The 22,748-nt window shown below is 45.2% G+C and overlaps 1 protein-coding gene across 1 annotated transcript in view; it reads left to right on the top strand.

Annotated features, from left to right (window-relative positions):
* The first annotated feature begins 8,302 nt into the window (after positions 1-8,302).
* Positions 8,303-22,748, top strand: part of ACACB (acetyl-CoA carboxylase beta) — a 127,150-nt gene continuing 112,704 nt past the window's right edge. The window contains exons 1-2 of the mRNA XM_014588962.2: positions 8,303-8,379; positions 19,364-20,022. Of these exons, the coding sequence (XP_014444448.1) occupies positions 19,373-20,022 (650 nt within the window). The 5' untranslated portion in view covers positions 8,303-8,379; positions 19,364-19,372. The remainder of the gene's footprint in view (positions 8,380-19,363; positions 20,023-22,748) is intronic.

Raw genomic sequence — 22,748 nt, 5'->3', positions numbered from 1 at the left:
CTGCTGGTCCCGCTAAGGGTGTTTTTTTGTTTGTTTGCTTTTTGGGAGAGGTTTTCGCTATAGGGCACGTGTGCTCGCCAGACAGACAGAGACAGAGACAGAAAGCGAGAAATCGCCCCCCCAGGGGGGATGGTCACGCCGCAGTCCCTTTTCCTCCATTCTTCTCTTGGGATCTTGGGGCACGCATACACATGCGCCCGGCGTGAGTTTTAAGCCACCAGGTCCAGGACGCGAACCGCGGTTGACTATGTGGGAGTCCAGTGACATAGCCATTACACTAACTGCTGGTTCCCAGGGTGGTTTTTTTTTTTTCTTTTTTTTTGGAGAGGTTTTCGCTATAGGGTGCGTGCGCTCACCAGGCAGACAGAGAGAGACATAGAGACAGAAAGCGAGAAATCACCCCTCAGGGGGGATGGTCACGCCGCAATCCCTTCTCCTCCATTCTCCTCTCGGGATCTTGGGCACGCATGCACACGCGCCTGGCATGAGTTTTAAGCCACCGGGTCCAGGACATGAACCGCGGTCAACTACTTGGGAGTCCAGCGACATAGCCATTACACTAACTGCTGGTTCCCCCAGGGTGTTTTTTAATAAGATCCCCTTGACTCCTTGGTCCACAGTAGACCAGAGGGACAAGATGGTCAGGGAGATGAGTCAGGAGGCTTATGCAATGGTCCAAACAGGAGAGAGCAGTAACTTGAATTGCCCTTAGGAAAAGCTCTTGGCTCAATGCCAAGAGGTGAGGAAATTTGCTCATGGTCACACAGGAAATAAAGAACAGAAATATTGGGTTGTCAGAAAAGTCATGATGCAGAAAAAATACATTATGACTTTTCTGACAACCCAATAGAACTTGAGAGGCCAGCAGGTGGCATGGCGGTTAAGCTGCTAGACTCCCACGAGGTCAATTTCTGTTGAGTCCCTAGACATGGTGACTTGCTTTCTCTTTCTCTCTGGTGAGTGCATGTGTCCTACAGTAAATTAAATAATAAATTAATGAAATAAAAATTTATTCCTTTAGGAGCTAGCAGGTGGCATGGTGGTTAAAGGCGCTGACTCCCACTGGTTCACTTCCTGGACCTGGCAGCTTGTTTTCTCACTTTCTCTCTCTCTCTGATCAAATTAAATAATAATAAAAAAAAATAAAGTTAAATAAAATCTTAGATTATTCCTCTAAAAAAAAAGAACTAGAACTTGTACACAATCTTGGCCCCGCCAGTTCCTATGCTCTGACCCATGCACTGTGTAGCCCATCAGGTTTGAAGCTGCAGACAAGAAAATGACCAAGTTTGGTTTTTGGCACAAAAGCTGATCCATCAGTGAGGCTGCTTACACTTCAGTAGATTGTGACAGGGATTCCAGCAGGACCCCTGAGAGCTGGGCATCCTTCATATACTCCCTCCCTGTGCCTTGGGACTTCTGCATCACTGTACTTGATCAAGATGAAGTGGCCTTCAAAACTGCTGTGAATACTCTGTGTAACGTGCTGGCTCTGCTCAGTATGTAGCTCCTTATTTGGTCCTTACAAGAGTCCTGTGGGCTTGGCATTGTTCAGAACTAGAAGATGTAAACACAATCACTAGTGAAGATTTTCCCGGCTAGTGGTAGTGCCGCTGCCCCAACTCCCAGGTCCTCCAATTCTGTATCTAGAGTTGCTTTTGATTTTGTATCTAGAAGGGGTGAGATGGAGGACAGGCAACTGCTTTTTAGAAAGGTAAATCACCCTTGGTGCTCTTTCAAGTCCCCCCAACATCTGCGACTAGATTTCTAAAGCTGGAAGGAAGCCCACGACACCGTTGAAACAAGAGTACATGTTCCTGGGGGTAAGGTATGGCTCAAGTGAGGAGAAGGTGGCTGGGCCTGGGCTTTGGAAATCTGCATGGGATGAGTAGGCTGATTCTATCTGGAGAGCCCCAGAACTTCTCAGTCCTGCCTCCTGCTGAGTTACCCCACTGCCTCTCAGGCCAGAAGCCACAGTAGTCCTGCCCTAGGGCCAGTCTGGGTAAGGCTTTCAGCCAGCAGGGCCGGAAACGGTGGGTGGAAGAGGTACCCACACATAAGTTTGAGGTCAGATTGCATAAAGACCCTTGGTCTTTTGAGGGCCTGCCAGTGTTGCCTTGAGTAACAATGTGGATGGGACAAGTAACTACAACTGGGCCCCAGTCTTCATTCATATCAGGCTAAGCAATCTGCCTACATGAGCTCATTTAGTCACTTTGACAGGCTGGTGACCTTGGTGGTATCATCCCTAGACTGATTGACATAAGGTACTTGCACTCATCAAAAAGAGAAGGTAGACAGCAGTCCCTTCTCCATTTCTCCATCCTGTTACAATTTGGGACATACCTGCACACATGACTGGTGTGTTTCTCTTTTTCTTAAGGTTTTGTCATAGGTCACATGCACTCACCAGGGAGAGAGACAGTGAGAGGGAAAGTGAGAAATAACCCTCTGGGAGTATAGCCACACTGCGGTCCATTCTCCTGGGATCCTGGGCACACATGCGTATGTACCCACGTGAGTTTCAAGCCACTGGGTCCAGGTCTCGAACCACAGTTGGCAGTGTCGGGGTCCAGCACCTTAGCCACTGTGCCACTTGCTGGCTCTGCCTGGTATTTTTCCTCAAACCACTGGGGCTAGGATTGGAAATGCAATTGACCATGGGGGAATCTGGCTCCCTTAACCACTGCATTATGGGACTTGTCATTATTCTGTCCATTTTACAGATGGGGAAACTAAGGCTCATGCTAATTTCTCTGTCCGTTGGTCATGTGGCTTGGACGTGGTGGAAGCGAGATTCTAGCCCAGGCAGGTGCACTGCAGTGTCTAAGCTCTTAGCTCACGTGCTGTAGGTCTCCAATCTCCGAGGAGGAAGTGTGCATTCCTTTATGCCTCTCCTGACCCTGTCACACTGTCTGCCTGCTTCCTGCCCCCAGCCCACCCTTCTCTCAGCTGCAGGCACACTGGCCTTGTTCCCATCCTCGTGGGCACCAGGCTCTTTTTTGCCCCTAGGTTTTACGTCTCCAGCTCCACCTGCCTCGAGCTCTTTCCTTTCTGCACTGGCACAGCCACCTGGCTAAATGACCCACGTTCCCATTTCAGCAGAAACTGCTTTCGGAAAACCTTCCCTCACCTTGCAAACCCAAGACAGTGTCCCCTGGTGCATACTCTTTGGCACCCATAAGCTTCTTTGTGTCAGTACTGTTTTTGTTGTCATTTACTTGTGACCTCTGGTTTACACATGTTCAGTGCACATCTTTGTGGAGTATAGTATGTTTTTCTAAAGCATGCATGCAGGGTGTCATAATCAAATCAAGGAGGGCCAGCCTTCTAGCCTAGTGTTTAAGGGAACCGGATCCCACATGGTCATATGGTTCAAATCCCGACCCTGGTGGCCGTAAAACACCTGCCAGGTATGTGTGTGTGTGCCCCAAGTCCTGCGAAGATGAAGAAGAGATCGCAGTGTGACCACACCCCTGCAGGGAGTGCAGCCTGCCTCTCCCCCCACCCTCTCTCTGGTGAGTGCATGTGCCTTCAGGCAATTTTTTAAAAGTAAGGATATGTGTATATTCATCTTCATGGAATATTATATTGTGCACATTCAGTAATGATTCTACTAGTGTTTTTTGGAAGTCTGTATCAAGCCATCCCCATTCTCTACTGCAAACATGCTTTTGTTATGCCTCTACATTCATGTGATTTTATTTGCTCCTCAGTGAGATTATAAACCCATGAGGGCAGGGTTGGGCCCCTTCTGTCCTATTTGCTCTGTATCCAGCAGCCAGTGCTACACATCAGGTAGGTGTCCAGGAAGCACCCTCTGATGAATGAGCAAGTGATTGAAGACAGCAAATTCATAGCACAGGGGAGCAGAGGAAAGGACAGACTTCCTTCTGGGAAGGTAGACCGGCCCCAGGACCTAGGACAGTCTGACACTGGACTTCAGTAATTCCTGCAGGGATGAGTCAAGTGAGACATAAGCTGAGCAGATCAGCCGATACACTGTCAAGGCAGCAGAACACCTTTTTCCATTGGAGATGGAAAACCTGCTTTTACCTTCCTCCAAAGCAGAGGCCAATCTGGAACCAGTTCAGCCTGGGCAGGCAGATTAGTACATCAAACGTTTGGTTTAAGGCCAGCAGCAGTGGCTCAGCAGTAATGCAACACTACAACGCTGGCCTGGGGAAGGTTCCCAGTTCATGTCCACAGGTCTCCCTGTTCATACCAAGTGCACATGCATGCCCATCATCCTGGCTGGCCGAAGCTGGGGTATGTCAACACAAAGACCCTGTTGGGGTGCCTGTTTGTGTTTCTCTGATGGAAGGAGTAGGTAAACAGAGGGGCTGGCTTTATAGCCTAGTGGTTAAGAGAGTCACATCTCATATGGCTGACCATGGTTCAAAGCCCAGCCCCAGTGACCTGAAAAAACACATTAGATGCATGTGCGTATATGCTCACAATCTCAGCAGGATGGAGAAATGAAGGCATTGCCATGTGACCACACCCCATTGGGACAGGAGTGTTTTCTCCCTCTCTCTGTCTGTGTCTCTGAAGAGTGAACGTGCCCCTTGACAATTAAGAAAAGTTCAGTTTGGCTCAACAGGCATTAAGTGAGCACCTACAGTGTACCAGGAACTACAGTTGTGCTGTGTACTTTTCCAGAGGGCCATAGGACACTTGAACCTCTTCCTGACTGATGGTGGTGGGGACTGAAATCAAGACTTCTCAAATATATTTTCCTACCTTACAGTGTTTTAAAACCATAGGGCTTTAATGCTATGCACCTGTCCTTGACTCTAGGCTCAAGTGGTTTAGAATTTGGTGTGAAACCAGAGATATAATTCAAAGGGGATTTTGAAAAGTTTGTGGGAAATGCATATTATGAAAAACCATGGATGAATTTCCATTTTTTTGCACTAAAAGTCAAATTCCATTTTTCTGTAAATGTCTCGAAGTGCCCCTCCCCCATTTTTTTTGTTTGTGCTGTAGGGTGTGTGCTCTCACCAAGAAGAGATAGACACAAAGGGAAAGTGAGAGATCACCCCTGTGGGGTTGGCCATATTGCTATCCCTTCTTCATTCTCGGGGTTCTGGACATGCTCACACATATGTGATTTTTTTCACCAGGTCCAGGACTTGAACTGCTTGATTGGCCAAGTGAGATCCAGGACCTTAACCTCCACACCATCTGCTGACCCAAAGTCCACTTGTGTTATATGCTTTAACAATAGTGGCTGGGGTAGGGAATTCCTGAATAAACAGATAATCTGACCTGACTTAAGTGTGAGATTTGGTGACTCTTTCTCTTTTCCAGGGTTCTGATTCTGCTGATCCAGAAGAATAGCCAGTTAGTCAATCGCATCAATAGCCTGCCAGTCTCCATCTCTCACAGTCCTAACACTGTACGTAGGCAGACCATGTACCTGTAAGCTGTGTGACTTTGAACAAGTCACTCTACCTCTCTGGTCATCTAATTCTCATCTGCAAAATGGGATAAAAACAATACTTCCCTTCCAGGGCTGCCAGGAGGAATAGGCAAGGTCCTTAATGCAAGACACTCATTGGAATAGAAGGCACTGTTATTAATCATTAGCATAGGGACCAGCAGATGGCATAATGGTTACAGCTTAAAACTCAACTCACGCTAGGTGCATGTGTATGGGAGCCCAAAATCCCCAGGGGAGAATGGAGGAGAAAGGATTGCAGTGTGGCCATCCCCCCTGGGGAGTGCTTTCTCACTTTCTGTCTGTCCCTCTGGGGAACGCACATGCTCTATAGTAAAAATCTCTTTCAAAAAACTAGCATAGGGCCAGCAGGTGGCATGGTGGTTAAGGTGCTGGACTCCAACATTGGCGACCACAGTTTGAATCCCAGAGCTAGTGGCTTGCTTTTTCACATTCCCTCCCCCTTTCTCTGTGTATGTGTGTGTCTCTCTCTGGTCAAATTAAAAAATAATAACAATTCTTTAAAAAATTATTACCGTAAGACCCCCATGTTAGTGCTTATAGTCGAAGAGTATCAGAGAATAATCTCTCCTTACAAGTGATGGTTGCAGGAGGCCAGCAGGTGGTGTGGTGGTTAAGGTACTGAATTCCCACATGGCCAACCATGGTTCAAGTCTCAGATCTGGTGGCTTGAAAATTTCTCTGAATGTGTGTATGTGTGTGTGCATGCGCATACATGCCCAAAATCTTAGGAGGAGAGTGGAGGAAAAGGGATTGCAGTGTGGCCTTCCCTCTAGGAGGTGATTTCTTACTTTCTTCCTTTCTCTCTCTCTGTTTCTCTCTGGTGAGCACACGTGCTTTATAGCAAATAGGGGGAAAAAAAAAAACCACTAGCCTACAGTTTAAGTTTGTTTTTTTTTTTTAAGAACTGTTTTCTGGGTTCTGTAGGTCAGCAGATGGCATGGTGGTTAAAGGCACTGGGCTCTCACATAGCCAACTGTGATTCAAATCCCAGACCTAGTGGCTTGCTCTCTCACTTTCTCTCTTCCTCTGGTCAAATTAAATAAAGTTAATAATAAGTTTTAAATAATTATTTTATTTAACTTTACTTATTTATTTTAATTTGACTAGAGAGAGACAGAGAGGGAAAGTGTGAAAGCAAGCTGCCAGGTCTGGGGCTTGAACTGCAGGTAGCCACGTGGGAGTCTAGCGACTTTAACTACCTTGCCACCTGCTGGCCCCTGCAGTTGGGGATCTTGTCTTGGCTGTTGGAGTCCATAGCTCATTTTCCACATGACCTCTGGGCCTCTGTTTGCTCATCTGCAAGCAAGGACATTGGTCTTGAGAGCAATCTTCATGTCATGTTTCTCTGAGTTAGGCTGCAGGTAGAAGCAAATAGCTTTTATTTATTTATTTTTTAAGTTTATTTATTTATTTATTTTGGGAGCACACACCAGAAAGAGAGAAAGAGAAGGAGGAAGCACCTCTCAATGGGGAGTGGACATACAGTGGTCCCTTTCCCTCTCTCTCTCCATCCTGTTGGGATTTGGGGCACATGTGCACATGTGTCTGGTGTATTTGCCAAGCCTCTGGGACTAGGATTTGAATTGCAGTCAGCCATGTCTGATCTGGCTCTCTTAACCACTAGGCTATGTTTTTTTCTTTTTCTTTTTCTCCTAAAGACAGAGTCTCACCACGTTGCCATCTTCCTGCCTCAGCTTCCCAGCTGGGACCAAAGGCATGCACCGCCACGCCCAGTTCTTTGGTAGATAGGGTCTCACTGTGGTACCCAGACTGATCTCAAGCTTGATCCTCTTGCCTCAACCTCCCTAGTCACTGAAAATTTCAGGTGCCAGGCCTATAAGTTGGCTTGGGAATTGAACCTGGAACTCCCATGTGGCCCCAGCCTGCGTAACACAGCATCTTAACAGCGTACATCACTGTGGCTGGTCTGGAGCAGGCACCTTTGGAAACAGACAGCTGTGACACCCCAAACCCCACAAGCTAGAGTCCAGATTAAGGTGTCTACCAGTCAGCTTGGCAGGCATACCTGGCTTGCTTCTACCACTTTAAATACCTCTGGATTTGCAAAAGGACATTGTGCCACAGGCCTGCCAGCTGGCAGATCCTTGGCCACCTACTCTTCATCCTGATGCTGTAGCTTCTCTGTCCATAGACCTGCAGGTGGTGGTCAATCCCAATTTATGCTGAGCCCCACCCTCCTCTCCAGCAGGCATCTGAAATCCTCAGGATGGGGGCTGTTTCTACCTTGTTCTCCTTCCTCAGGCTGTCGTGACTATGGAGCGTTTAAAACCTACTCCAGGGGCTGGCAGGTGGTGTGGTAGTTAAGGATGTTGTGCTCCTACATGGCCTACCACAGTTCAAGTTTCAAACCCGGCAGCTTTGCTTTCTTACTTTCTCTCTCTCTCTCCCTCTCTGATCTAATTGAAGATGATAAATAACTAAGTTATATGAAGTGCAAAAGAATAATTCTTAAACAAAACAAGAAAAAGCCACATTGAAAACAAGCAAACAAAAACCTACTCCAGAGCCGTGAAGTTGGGCAAGGAGGGATTGCATGAGCAGGGAAGTAGGCTTAAGTACAGGAGTGTGGCAAGCCAGCGGGAGGTGGCATTCCCCAGAGAAGGCAGACAGCCTCTTAAACACCTGAGCTTGAAGTCAGGTGAGAACCGAGCCAGGACCTCTGCGAATGGCTCGAGCGTGTGAGGGACAGATAAGACCGTACTGCACAGCCAACCTGGAGAAACTGACAGTGTTGGAGCACTGGCTGGTCCAAGTCCCTCCCCCATGGCCTGATGCAGGCCACCAGCCTCTTGCTGAAAGGTGACACTCTGTGGGCTAGGTTCCCTTAGTCACCCCGTGGGCACCGTCAGGCTCACATGAGAATGGAGCTGGTGGCTGCATCTTCAGTGACGGTAAGTGACAAATGCTCGGTGCTTGATCCTGGTGGGAGCAAACATCTAAGCGCAGAAGGGGATTGCTGGAGGCTGACATTCTACCCTATCCATCCTGCCAAGACCTTGCCAGGAATGGCGATATGGGTGTTGTGGGGGGAGCTGGGAAACAGGGTCATGATCCCCACCCCTCCCCTGCCCTTGGTTGGCCTCTGGCCAGCACCTGTTGGAACCCAGCCGTTTTCTGTCTTTATTAAAGAGAGGCCCATGATGGCTCTGGCACCAGGCAGCTGTTGCTTGGGTTTAGTTTGCAAGATATAAAAATAGCTTTGGCTGGCATACGGTGTTCAGGTCAGCGGGTTATTTTGGCGAAGGTCAACAGCTTGGCATGATAACGATCTATAAGTCTCATTGGAAAGACTCCTCTGGCCTTTCCTATTTGTGCAGCTCAACATGGGCAGAGCTCATCCTAGACCACTGCCCATGTTAGCATTGTTACCTTATCCACTGATCTGTGGCTCTGTCTTAAAGGTACATGGCTAAGTTCTGCTTTTTAATTTTTTAATTTTTTTTCAGTTTTAGCTATAGGGCGCAGGTGCTCACCAGAGAGAGAGAGAGAGAGAGAGAGAGGAAAGAGGAAAGGAGGGAGGGAGGGAAAAGGAGAGAGGGAGAGAGAAAGAAATAAAGTGAGAAATCACCCCCCGCCTCGGGGGGGAGTATGACCATGCAGCAATCTCTTCTCTGTTCTCTTCTCAGGATTTTGAACACACACGCACATGTCCCCAGTGCAGTTCTCAAACCACTGGGTCTGTGACTTGAACTGCGAAGTCTGCTAGGTGGAATCCAGCTGCCTTAACCTTCACCTCAGCTGCTGGCCCCCAGGTGTCTGTTTTTAGGGTCATGAGGTACTGGTGACTTGAAAACATCCTGGGTGTGTGTGCACATGAGCCCAAAATCCTAAGAGGAGAAAGGGAGAAGGTCAAGTTTTTAAAAAAATTGAAATCCTTGCAAAATGTTTTTTAATGTTTTTTTTTTTTTTTTTTGGCCATGGGGCATGTGTACTCTCTGGAGAGAGTCAGAGAGAAAGTGAGAAATCACTCTGCAGAGGCATGACTATGCCACAGTCCCTTCTCCATTCTCCTCTTGGAGTTTTGTGTATGCACACACATGCACCCAGTGTTTTTGTTTAAGAATTATTTTTATCTTTATTTATTTGTTTTATTTTAATTTGACTAGAGAGGAACAGAAAGCGAGTGAGAGGGAAAGTGAGAAAGCAAGCTGCCAGGTTCAGAACTCGAACTGCAGTCAGCCATGTGGGAGTCCAGCGCCCTTAACCACAACACCACCTGCTGGCCCCAACCCAGTGTGTTTTCAAGTCTCCAGGTCTAAGACTGGAAGCATGCAGTTGGCCATATGGGTGCCAACGCCTTAACCGCCATGCAACCTACTGACCTCAGTTTTGTCATAGCGTACATTTTCCATGAACTTTTTTGGTTTGTTTTTGATTAATGATAGAGAGCATATGTGCACATACAGGAGGGAGAAGGTAAGAAGCTCCCTTGAAAGGGTCGGTGACCCCACAGTCCCCTTCCTCCAGCCTGTCGATCTTTGGCACACATGTGCCTGGCATATTTCAAGTCCACTGGACCAAGGATCAGACTACATTTGGCCATGTGGCTTTCAGTCCAGGATGCCACAGACTGCACCCCTTTGTGTGCGCTCACTGTAAATTCTCTGCCTGTGGAATTTACTGACATCCATTTTCAGTAGTAGGGCAGTGGGAAGCCTGGGGGTGTTGGGCTCAGGTTTAGCTGAGGGCAGTTCCTAAGCTTCTCTGAGCCATGGTTTACCAGACTGTAAAAGGGGTGTAAAATAACAACAATAATCCTGTCCTTCTAGTTGTCCTGAGGGAAACGTGGTGGTGAGGAATCTTAGATGCTTGAAGGTACCCAACAAACTTGATGGCTTACGTGTGTGTAAATGCTATATACGCACATATGTTCTAAGAGCAAGTGTGAGGCAAGTAGATGGGGCAAATGTAAGTGTCCCTATTTTATAGATGAAGAACCTGAGGCTCAGACAGTAGTCTTCAGTAGCTTTCACAAACGGTTCCCCCATCTGTTTCCATGTACTCACTTGGGAAAGGGTCTCGTGGGGTGACCTTTTGTTTCATGCCAGTACTCTCCAAAGAAAAAGAAAAGGGAGTCTAGCAGATGGTGTAATGGTTATGTCTTTGGATTCTCACAGTCAACCACAGTTCGAGTCCTCGACCTGGTGGCTTAAAACTCAAACCAGGCATGCGTGCGTGCATGTCCAAAATCCCAAGAGGAGAAGGGATTGCAGTGTGGTCATGCCCCTGGGGGGTGATTTCTTGCTTTCTGTCTCTCTCTGTCTGTCTGTCTGGTGAGCACATTTGCCCTATAGCAAAAATCTCTAAAAGAAGAAAAGGGTCTGAAGGTTTTTGGAGTGTTAGATCCACTGGTCTCGATCAAAATAACAGTTCTTAAAGGATTTGCAGACTGGGGAGAAGAGCAGACCACTCCATTCCTTAGCGCTTCCACTCTAGGGCTTGACAGTTTCACCTCCCCTCTCTCAATTGCCTGCCATGAAGGTGTCTGACCATCTTGCACATCTATTCATTCACTCAACCCCTCCCTGCACTGCCAGCCCTTCTTTCTATTCATTGTCCCAATCAGCCATCCAGCCAGGATTTCCTGAGCAAGATCCCAAAGAGCACAATGCAAAACTTGCATGACTTGATTGGTTTTCCTATGGGAGTCAGTATTATAAATGCATTCTCAGGGCTCATAAGTCTCAAAGCACGTGGTGGTGAGGAATCGTAGATGCTTGAAGGTACCCAACAAACTTGATGGCTTACGTGTGTGTAAACGCTTTTTACGTGTGTGTAAGCGCTAAGCTTCTTTGATGCTGCTCTGTAATTTTCAGAGCAGTAACTCAAGTTTTTTAAAAAAATTTATTGTCACTATTTATTTATTTGTTTATTTAGAAATTGACCAAAGAGAGACAGAGAAAGAAAGTGAGACAGCAAGCTGCCAGGTCTGGTCAGCCATGTGGGAGTCCAGCCACCTTAACTACTATACTACCTGCCAGCCCCCAAGTATTTTTTTTGGGGGGGGGGCTAGAGGGCTGCCCAGCATAGCAATTTTATGCACTGGCTAGTTCTCCTATGTCACAAATAGAGACATTTACAAATAGACACATTTAAAGTTTGCCTAAAATTGGCCACATTTGAATAAGGTATCTTCCTTGGCCCTCTCAGAATGCCATAGAGGCACCCAGCTCATTCCCCTGGATTTCCTGGATGAGTTTCAGAATTTCAAAATTCCAGCTCAGTTCAAGCCACTGATTGGTGCCCATTTATATATACATGGGTTTATTAATTTAGCACACAGTTTGTGAGCCCCTAATATGTGCCAAGCACCAACTGGGCGCACAGATCCTCACCAACACTTGCTATTTTCTCATTCTTTCTCCCTCTTTTAAAAAATTCTTTGTTCTGCATACACGATAAAGAATACGTATGCAAGAGAGAGAGAAGCATCCTCCTCAAGGTCTGGTAACTTCGCGATCCTCTTCCTCCAGTCCTCCAGCCCATCACATCCTAGGCACTTGTACATATATCCAACATATTTTAGGGAGATCAGGCTAGGGTTTTGAACTGTAGTCACCATGTGGGCTCCAACCTCTCTTGAACAGCACTGCTCCACAAAGCCAAGCCTCTCTTTTTCTCCTTCTCCTTAATGATTAATAATGTTGAGTATCTTTTCATGTGTTTATTGACCATTTGCGTATCTTCTTTAGAGAAATATCTATTCAAATCTTTTGCTTATTTTTAAAAATGATTTTAATTTTATTTATTCATTCATTATTATTTTTTAATTTGACCAGAGAGAGACAGAGAGAGGGAAAGTGAGAAAGCAAGCCACCAGATCTGGGACTCAAATCATGATCAGCCATGTGGGAGTGTCCAGTGCCTTAATCACCTGCTTGCCCTCTTTTGCTTATTTTCTTAAAAATTAATTTATTTAGCTGTATATATGTATGTACGTATGTATTTGATTTACCGGAGAGAGACAGAGCTAAAGAGAGAGAGAAGAAAGTGAGAAAGCAAGCCACCAGGTCAGGGACCCGAACCATGATTGGCCATGTGGGAGTCCAGTGCCCCTAGCCACCATAACACCTACTGGCCTCACTCTTTTGCTTATTTTTAAATTGAGGGGGGCGACAGGTGGCGTGGTTAGGGTGCTGAATTACCACATGACTGCAGTTTGAGTCCTGGAACTGGCAACTTGCTTTCTCACTTTCCCCTCTGTCTGTCTCTCTCTGGTGACTACAGCGAGTTAAAAAGTAATAATAATAACTAAATTAAATCAAATCAAATCAATTTGGGTTGTCTTTTTGTTGTTGAATGTCCTTTATATATTATGTATACTAGACCCTTATCAGTTATGTGGTTTACCAATAATTCTCCCATTCTGTTGATTGTCTTTTCACTTTCTTGATAGTGTTCCATGATTCATGAAAGTTTTTAATTTTTTAAAAACATTTTTTAGTTCCACTTACTATTTTTAATCTGACCAGAGAGAGACAGAGAGAAAGGGACAGTAAGAAAGCAAGCCGCCAGGTCTGGAACTTGAGCTGTGGTCGAATGAGTAGGAATCCAGCACCTCTATCCACCACACCACCTGCAGGTCCCCAAAATTTTTAATTTTGATGAAGTTGAATTAATTTTTTTCTTAGGTTGCTCATGTTTTTGGTGTCATAGCTAAGAATCTATTGTTGAGTCCAAGGTCATGGAATTGCTCCCCTGTGCCTTCTTCTAAGAGTTTTATGACATTAACTCTTAATTTAGGTCTATTTTGAGTTAATTATTGCATGTGTTAAGTAAGAGTCCAACTTCATTCTTTAGCATGTGGAAATCCAGAGGTCTCAGCACCACATGTTAAAGAAAGAGACCATTCTTTCCCCATAAGATGGACTCTATCCTTGTCAAAAATAAATTGATAAATAAGAGATGACAAATAAAACCCATAGATATATGGTTAATATAACCATATTAATATTCCTAGGTATTTAGTTCTTTTGGAACCTATAGAAAATGGAATTGTTTTCTTAATTTTATTTTCTTATTGCTTAGTTTTTAAAATTTTATTTATTATTATTATTCAATTAGCCAGAAAGATAGAGAAGGAGAGTGAGAAAGCAAGCCACCAGGTCCAGGACTCAAATCATGGTCAGCCATGTGGGAGTCCAGCACCTTATATATGATTAATATAACCATATTAATAACTTAATTCTATTTATTTTGTTCTCAGTATATTTTTAAATTTTTTGCCATTACTTGGAGACAGAGCGAGAAAGTGAGAAAGCATCCCTATGAGGAATGGTCCATCCCACAATTCCTTCATTTCTCCCTCCTTTTGGGATTTTGGGCACACATGCACAGGTGCCTGGCATGTTTCTTATGCCACTGGGTCCAGGACATGAACTTTTCAGTCAACCACATGGAATCTAGCTTCCTTAAACACCACACCATGGGCTGGCCCCATTTTGGTCTATATTCTGTCCTCATGCAAAGTGCCACACTGTTTATTTACTATATAGCTTTGTACAAGGTTTTGAAACTGGGAACTGTGAGTCTTTGGACTTTTTATTTTTTTAAGATTCTTTTGGCTATTTGGAGTCCCTTGTAATTTCATATGAATCTATCACTTTAAGTAGTATGTATCTTAGCAATAGTTAAGTCTTCTAACCCATAAGCATGGTATGTCCTTACATTTATAATCTTCTTTAATTTCTTTTCACAGTGTTTTGTAGTTTTCAATGTACTGGTCTTTCACTTCCTTAGTTACCTTTATTCCTATGTATTTAATTCTTTTGGAGCCTACAGAAAATGGAATTGTTTTTCTTAATTTCTTAATTTTCTAATTGCTTATTTTTAAAATTTTATTTGTTATTATTAGTTAATTAGCCAGAAACTAATTAGTTAATTAGTCATTGTGTGTGTGTGTGCGTGTGTGTGTTCTCTGGGATTTTCTATATGCAGGATCACATCATCTGCAAATAGAGATAAATGGGTTTACTTTTTTCTTTCCAATGCGGATGCCTTTATTTCTTTATATGGTCTAATTGTTCTGACTAAAACTTCCAGTACAGTGTTAAACAGCATTGGTGAACCTCCTGGTCTTGTTTCTGATCTTAGAGGGAAAGCTATCAATCTTTTACTGCTGAATACAATGTTAGCTGTGGGTTTTCACAAGTGTACTTTATTATGTAGACGCTCACTTCTGTTTCTACTTTTTTTTAAGAATTATTTTTATTTTAACTTTACTTATTTATTTTTAATTTGACCAGAGAGGGACAGAGTGGCAGAGAGAGAGAGAGAGAGAGAAAGAGAAAAAGCAAGTCGCCTGGTCCAGGACTTAAACTGCAGTTGGCTATGTGGGAGTCCAGTGTTCTTAGCCACCACCTGCTGGCCCTCTGTTCTTACTTTTCTGAAATTTTTTTTTTTTATCATAGAAGAGTGTTGGATTTTGTCAAAAGCTTTTTCTGCATCAATTGCGATAATCAGATTTCTTTTTTCATTTGTTCTATTAATGTGTGTTGCACTGACATTGAACCACACTTGATTGACTTTTCTTAAAAAAGAAAATAAACTTAAGGGCTCAGCAGGTGGCCTAGTGGTTAAGGAACTAGATTTCCACATGGCTAACAATGGTTTGAGTCCTGGACCCAGTTGAAACTCATGCCAGGCATGTGTGGGTGCATGCTCAAAATCCCAAGAGGAGAATGGAGAAGGGACTGCAGTGTCCCTGGGGGATGATTTCTCATTTTCTGTCTCTCTGTGTCTCCAGTGAGTGTATGTACCCTATATAAAAAAGTCTCAAAAAAACAAACAAACAAAAACCTTGAAGGACAGCCCTGTAAGCTAGTGGTTAAGAGAGCTGGATCCCACATGTTTGAGTACAGTTAGAATCTGGTCCTAGTGACTTGAAAAACATACTAGGCATGCGTGCATGTGTGTCCAAAATCCTGATAAGATGGAGAAATGGAGACAAAGAGATGGCAGCATGACCACATCAATTACAGGGTGCTTTCTCCCGTTTGCTCTCTTTCTGTTTCTCTGTCTCTCTCTGGTGAGTAGACACACTCTCTGGCAACTGAAAAGAAAAAAGAAACCTAATGATCTAAAAAGAAAGACTCTGACCCTGTGTATTACTTAGAAAATTTCATTGCCAACATTTCATCAAATTCTGTTGCCCAAAGTATGTAAGAAGTACTTGGGTCATGTAATTCTGGGAACTCTTGAGAACATTTCCACTTCCCTTAGGAACACTGTGTTCATTTATAAAAAAGTCAAAAGGTTTTTTTGTTTTTGTTTTTTAGATTTTTGCTATAGGGAATATGTGCTTGCCAGAGGGAGTGTGGGGAGTGTGAAATTGACCCTCCCCAGGAGGAATGGCTATGCTGCAATCCCTTCTCTTAGGATTCTGGGCATGCACACACAAACGCCCAGCATGATTTTCATGTTGCCGGGTCCAAGACTTGAACTGTAGTCAGTTATGTGGGAATCCAGTGCTTTAACCACCATATCACCTACTGGTCCCAAGACAAAAGTCTTTCAAAAGTTAGTCGATCTGCTTGAGTTTTGTGGTCTTGATTTTGTAATGCTTCTAGAATATAACTGTGGCAAAATTGGTTCATAAATGCCAGCACATTCAGGTCCCACTATTTTTTTAAAAGAATGATTTTTATTTAATTTTATTTATTCTTTTTTTTTTTTTTTTTTTTTTTTTGCTGTAGGGCACATGCACTTGCCAGAGATAGAAAGCAAGAAATCACCCCTCAAGGAGAGATGGCCTGGCCACAAATCCCTTCTTCTCCATTCTCCTCTCAGGATTTTGGGCACACATGCACATGCGCCTTGCCAGGTCTGACTCGTGCAGCTGGCCATGTGGGGTCCATCTACCTTAACCACTACGCCACTGCCTGGCCCAAAGGTGTTTGTTTGTTTGTTTTGAGAAGTTTTTTGCCACAGGGTGTGTGCGCTCACCAGACAGAGAGAGAGACAGAGAGACAGAAAGCGAGAAATCACCCCCCGGGGGGATGGCCACGCCGCAATCCCCTCTCCTCCATTCTCCTCTAGCTGGCCATGTGGGGTCCATCTACCTTAACCACTACGCCACTGCCTGGCCCAAAGGTGTTTGTTTGTTTGTTTTGAGAAGTTTTTTGCCACAGGGTGTGTGCGCTCACCAGACAGAGAGAGAGACAGAGAGACAGAAAGCGAGAAATCACCCCCCGGGGGGATGGCCACGCCGCAATCCCCTCTCCTCCATTCTCCTCTCGGGATCTTGGGCACGCACACACACACACGCTTAGCTTGAGTTTTAAGCCGCCAGGTCCAGGACTCGAACCGTGGTCAACTATGTGGGAGTCCAGTGACATAGCCATTATGCTAACTGCTGATCCCTTGTTTTTGTTTTAAAGAGCTATTTATTCATTCATTCATTCATTCATTTGTTTTAATTTGACCAGAGAGAGACACAGAGAGAGGGAAAGTGAGAAAACAAGCCTCCAGGTCTGGGACTCAAACCCTGGTTGGCCATGTGAGAGTGTCCAGCTCCTTAACCACCATGTCACCTGCTGGTCCCCCAAAGCTGTTAGTTTTTAAGACGACTCTTAACTGTACTTTATAAATACAAGGGAATTATTGCTTCATCGTCTTTATTATCGTTATCATCATTGCCATTTTGCCAAAATCATGGCCATGGCTCTGGAGGAAGGAAGAGCATCCAGCCGATAGCACCAGCCATTCCCCCTGGAGGTGCTTTCTCACTTTCTCCCTCTCTGTCTTATACACATGTGAACACATGATTCAAATAGCAAATTAAAAAAAATTTTTATTGAGATAAAATTCACATACTGTTCAATCCACTCATGTAAAGTACATGTCATTTTTTTTAGTATGTTTACAGAGCTGGACACTCTTCACCACAGCCAGTTTTAGAACAATGTGATCATCTTACATAGAAACCTCATAACTTTCAGCCATCACCTCTGTCCATCAGCTTCCTGCAACTACTAATTTGCTTTCTGTCTCTGCGGATTTGCCTGTTCTGGACATTTCATATACACAGAATCATACCGTATGTGGTTTTCCATGGCTGGCTCTTCTCATTTAGCATGTTTTCAAGGTTCATCTACATTGTAGCATGTACTGGTGCTTCATGTCTTTTTATGGCTGAATAATATTCCATTGTATGGATATACCACAGTCTGTTCATTCATTCATCAGTTAATGAACATTGGGTTATATCCATTGTTTTCTAAAGTTTACTTACTTATTTCCTTTTGCGGGGGGAAGGACAGAGGGTCCCCAACAGGCTCCTCACACTGTGATCCAACCCCAGCCTCAGACGGCCTGACTCATGGACATGTACATGTGCCCAGAGAGTACAGAAAGACTTAAGGATGCAAGCTCAATCCTTCCATGTGGGTCTGTTGTGCTACCACCGTGCCACCATCTAACCCATGTCCAGTCTTTGGCATTAAAAAGCATGCTGAGGGGACCAGCAGGTGGCATGGTGGCTAAGACACTGGACACTCCCACATGACTGACCATGGTTCAAGTCCCAGACCTGGTGGCTTGCTTTCTCACTTACTCTCTCTCTGTCTCTCTCTGGTCAAATGAAAATGAATGAATGAATAAATAAAATTGAATAAATTATTATTTTTTTTAAAAAAAGCATGCTGATAAAACAGAGTCCTTTTTTTTTTCTTTTTTTTTTTGAGAGGTTTTTGCTATAAAGCACCTGTGCTCAAGAGACAGAAAGCGAGAAAGCACCCCACAGGGGGGATGACCACACTGCAATCCCTTCTCCTCCATTCTCCTCTTGGGATCTTGGGCACACATGCACATGTGCCCGGCGTGAGTTTTAAACCACTGGGGCTGGGACGCGAACTGCAGTCGACTACATGGGAGTCTAGCGACTTAGCCATTACGCTAACTGCTGGTCCCAAAACAGAGTCCTTTAACATGCAGGATCTAATTTATTTCTCTCTTGCATGCATGTTGATGATGTATGTTGATCATATGTTAAAATACATAGATTAGAGCAAGCCAGTGTCAAGGTGGTTAAGGTGGCTGGATCTTATGTAGTTGACAGTGCGTTTGAATCCTAGACTCCGCGGCTTGAAAACATGTGAGGTATGTGTGCGTGCATGCCCCAAATCCCCATTCCCCCTGGGGGAGTGATTTCTCACTTTCCCCCTCTCTATCTTTCTGATGAGTGCACATACTCTATAGCAAAAAAAAAAAAAAAAAAAATTTAAGAATTACTATTTATTATGATTTTTTTTTTTTAAATTTTGCACTAGGGCTCATGTGCTCACTAGATAGAGACAAAAAAAAAAAAAAGAGAGAGAGAGAGAGAGAGAGGGAAACTGAGAAAGCAGATTGCTAGGTCTGGGACTAGAACTGGGATCAGCCATATGGGAGTCCAGCACTTTAACCACCACGCCACCTGCCAGCCTTGCAAAAAAATTTTTTTTAATACAAAAATTAGAGGCAGGAAGTCGAGATCCAGAGGGATTAATAAACATGCCGAAGGCCACAGAACACATTATGGGTGGAGCTGAGAGGAAACCCCATTCCCACACTCAGGTCTGAGACTAGAACTGGGATCAGCCATATGGGAGTCCAGCACTTTAACCACCACGCCACCTGCCAGCCTTGCAAAAAAATTTTTTTTAATACAAAAATTAGAGGCAGGAAGTCGAGATCCAGAGGGATTAATAAACATGCCGAAGGCCACAGAACACATTATGGGTGGAGCTGAGAGGAAACCCCATTCCCACACTCTGTCCAGTGCTTCTCAGACACACATACACACACCCCAACTGCCCCATCACCTCTCTAGCTCCTCTAGGAGAGAAATAACTCAGTGATACATACCCTAAAATGCTTCTCCCTTTCTCTTTACAGATTTTCTGAATGGTCTTGCTTCTTTTTCTATCCTGTCTGATTTTCTCCTGCCTGACCTTTTCATGGTTAAAAGTCTGGGGAAAAATGACAGACTCCAAGCCAATCACCAAGCGAAAATCAGGAGCAAGCCTCATCCCAAGCCAGGAGTCCCTTCCAGGCTCCAACGGCACAGGGGAGCCTGTGCAGAACAATGGCGACAGCTCTCTGCCAAAGACTCCTGACCAGGCCAAACCAGCCTCCCACAAAGGTCCCAAAGATACCTGTCGGCAGAGGAACTCCCAACTGCCCTCACACCAGAAGCCCCCAAGGACCCCCCTTTCTTCCAATGATGCATCACTCACCCCAGAGCTCCAAGCCAATGGGACAGAGAGTGAAGACCCAGAGACCCCAGATACCGATGGCCTGTCCTCCCAAGCCAGGCTCCAGGGCCCACGAGCCATACCGCCCTCCAAGGAAGACAAGAAGCAGGAGCATATCAAGAGGCAGCTGATGACCAACTTCATCCTGGGTTCTTTCGACGACAACTCCTCTGACGAGGAACCTGGTGCCAGCTCCTCTCGTGAGACTTCCCGGAAGGGCAGCCGGGCCAGCCTGGGTGCCCTGTCTCCAGAGGCTGCTGTGACCACAGGCGAGCCCGAGACTCATGTCCCCACGATAAGGTAATATCTCCTTTCTCTCCGTCCCTGGGTCAGGGGGTAGGGCACAGAGTTTGGACGAGTCTGCACCTTCTCAGCCCTTCCCCCCTCAGTTGAACCATCTGTTGACACCAATACTTCAAGGGTAGCTGTATAAAAAAGCAGAAGGCATATGCCTCTCTTTTTTCCTTCCTTCTTCACCTCCTTCCAAAATCCATCACTGAGCACCCACTCCATGTATCAGGACCCCGTGCCAGGAAGTGACATTCCAGACAATCTCAGCCTCACTGGGAAAGATGCCCTTGTGTGTAATTAGTTCAAATTTAAGCCCAGTCAGCGAAGGCTGGCAAAAGCCACAAGTGATAATGGGAATTTGGAAGGAGGGACGATTCTGTCCACCTCCCAGAGATATTCACTCACTCATTCAGCAAGTAACCAACAATGGAAAAACAAGCCTACCCAGTATGGGTACCCCAAAGGTGGAAACTCAGATATTTTAACTGTCTCGATCAATTGGACTGTTGGAAATGGCTACCTGTAGGTTCACAACAGGTGGGAGTATCCCAGGGGTGCAGTTAGTAGCTTTTGTCGTTGTTGTTATCAACTGTCCCCTCCTCCAGCCCCAAAGTATTAAAAGAGTAGAAAACTTGGGAAATACGGGTAAGCTGAGAGAAAAAGAGATCCACTCACCCTGACTTTGCCAGTCAGAAGGACCTTCTTTCATTCCTGTGTTCCTTCCTTCCAGCCTGTTATTTCCTCCTGTTACTGCCAGAGGGCAGGCATGCTTGTCAGAGGCAGAGGGAGGAAAAGCACCCCCTAATGGTGGGTAGTCATGCCACAGTCATTTTCCTCCTTTTTTCCTTCCAATCAGGATTTTGGTCACACATGCCTGGCATGCTTTTCCTGCTGCCAGAGCCAAATTCGAACCACAGTCGGCCATGTGGAATCTAGCTTCCAATTCACGTGGCTTAACCACTGTACTAAAGGGCCAGCCTTACTGGCTATCTTTTTAAGCATCTCCTGTACTCTTTCTACCCAAATGAGAAAAGTCGAGATGGATTCTTCCACAGAAAATTCCATGATTTTAACCCTGATTGCTGGAAGTAGAAGGTTGAGAAAAAAGAAAAGGCGAGTCTGGCCTAAACCGACAATTCAGGGGAAGACTGGAATTTTTAGAAGGGTTCAAGGAAGGGAAGGTGCCAGAGTCTGGTCTGCAGACTTTGGAGCCAGATAAAGTTGGCTATAACCCTTGGCTCTGCCACCCCTACTCTATGACCTTGGGCCTGATCTTTCACTGTTTCACTCCTCAGTCCCTGCTCTGTAAAATGTGGGAAGGATTGAATAAGATAATGTTATAAAGTGGGCAGGGTTTGATATGTAGCAGGTGCTTAATAGGCAAGAGGTTCCACCCCAGCTCTTCTCCCTGCCTGTCCTTTGCCCTCTGGTGCCCTGTCACCCAAGACTGGATTTACTCAGTGCTTCCACACCCTCCTGCTACCTAGTTTATATAAATTCCCATTTATCCTTTGTAACAAGGGTATAGGCTGGTGGTAGAGCCTCATTTTATAGAAGAGAAAACCGAGGTTCAGAAAGGTTTGTTTTTCTGGGACCAGCAGTTAGCATAATGGCTATGTCGCTGGACTCCCATGTAGTCGACTGTGGTTCAAGTCCCGGACCCGGTGGCTTAAACTCATGCCGGGCACGTGTGCATGCGTGCCCAAGATCCTGAGAGGAGAATGGAGGAGAAGGGATTGCGGCATGGTTATCCCCCCTGCGGGGTGATTTCTCGCTTTCTCTCTCTCTGTCTCTCTTTGTCTTTCATGGCGAGCGCATGCGCCCTATAGCAAAAACCTCTCCAAAAAAAAAAGAAAAGAAAGGTTTGTTTTTCTGGGACCAGCAGTTAGCGTAATGGATATGTTGCTGGACTCCCATGTAGTTGACCGTGGTTCGAGTCCTGGACCCGGTACCTTGAACTCACACCAGGCGCGTGTGCATGCATGCCCAAGATCCCACGAGGAGAATGGAGGAGAAGGGATTGCGGTGTGGCCATCTCCTCAGGGAGTGATTTCTTGCTTTCTGTCTCTCTGACAAGTGTATGTGCTTTATGTATTATTATTATTGTTTAACTTGCGATAGGGTGTGTGTGCTCTCCAGAGAGAAGAGCGAGGGAAAGTTAGAAATGACCCCCTGGTGGGGATGGCCATGCTGTGATCCTTTCTCCATTCTCTTCTAAGGATTTTTGGGCACACACACACACACACACACACACAACACACACAAGCCCAGTGTGTCTTTTTTCCCCCCTATTTTTCTGTTAGAATTGTTTATTGACTTTATTAATTATTATTATTTAATTAGTTGTAAGGCACATGTGCTCACCAGAGAGAGAGAAACAGTGAGAAAGACAGCCACCAGGTTCAGGACTCAAACCGCAGTCAGCTGTGTGGGAATCCAGCACCTCAACCACTCTGCCACCTACTGGCATACCCATTGTGTCTTTTATGCTGCTGAATCTGGGACTTGAACTGTACAGTCAGCCATGTGGGATCCAGTAGTCTTAACCACCATATCACCTACTGGCCCAAAGGTGAAGTTTCTTTTCTAAGATAAACAGCTGGGATGTGGCAGAGCCAAGTTCAAGGCCAGGCATGTTGGACGACAAATCCATGTTCTTCCTATGTGCCAGGGTGTGCACTGTCAACAATCTCCAGCCTCCTCTCCTCTCCAGACTCCTCCTTTTTCCTCAACAT

Source organism: Tupaia chinensis, unplaced genomic scaffold (assembly GCF_000334495.1).
Source record: "Tupaia chinensis unplaced genomic scaffold, TupChi_1.0 Scaffold000320_1, whole genome shotgun sequence".
NCBI lineage: Eukaryota > Metazoa > Chordata > Mammalia > Scandentia > Tupaiidae > Tupaia > Tupaia belangeri.
The sequence above is the reverse complement of the archived record's forward strand: the minus strand, read 5'-3'. Positions and strand labels throughout refer to the sequence as shown.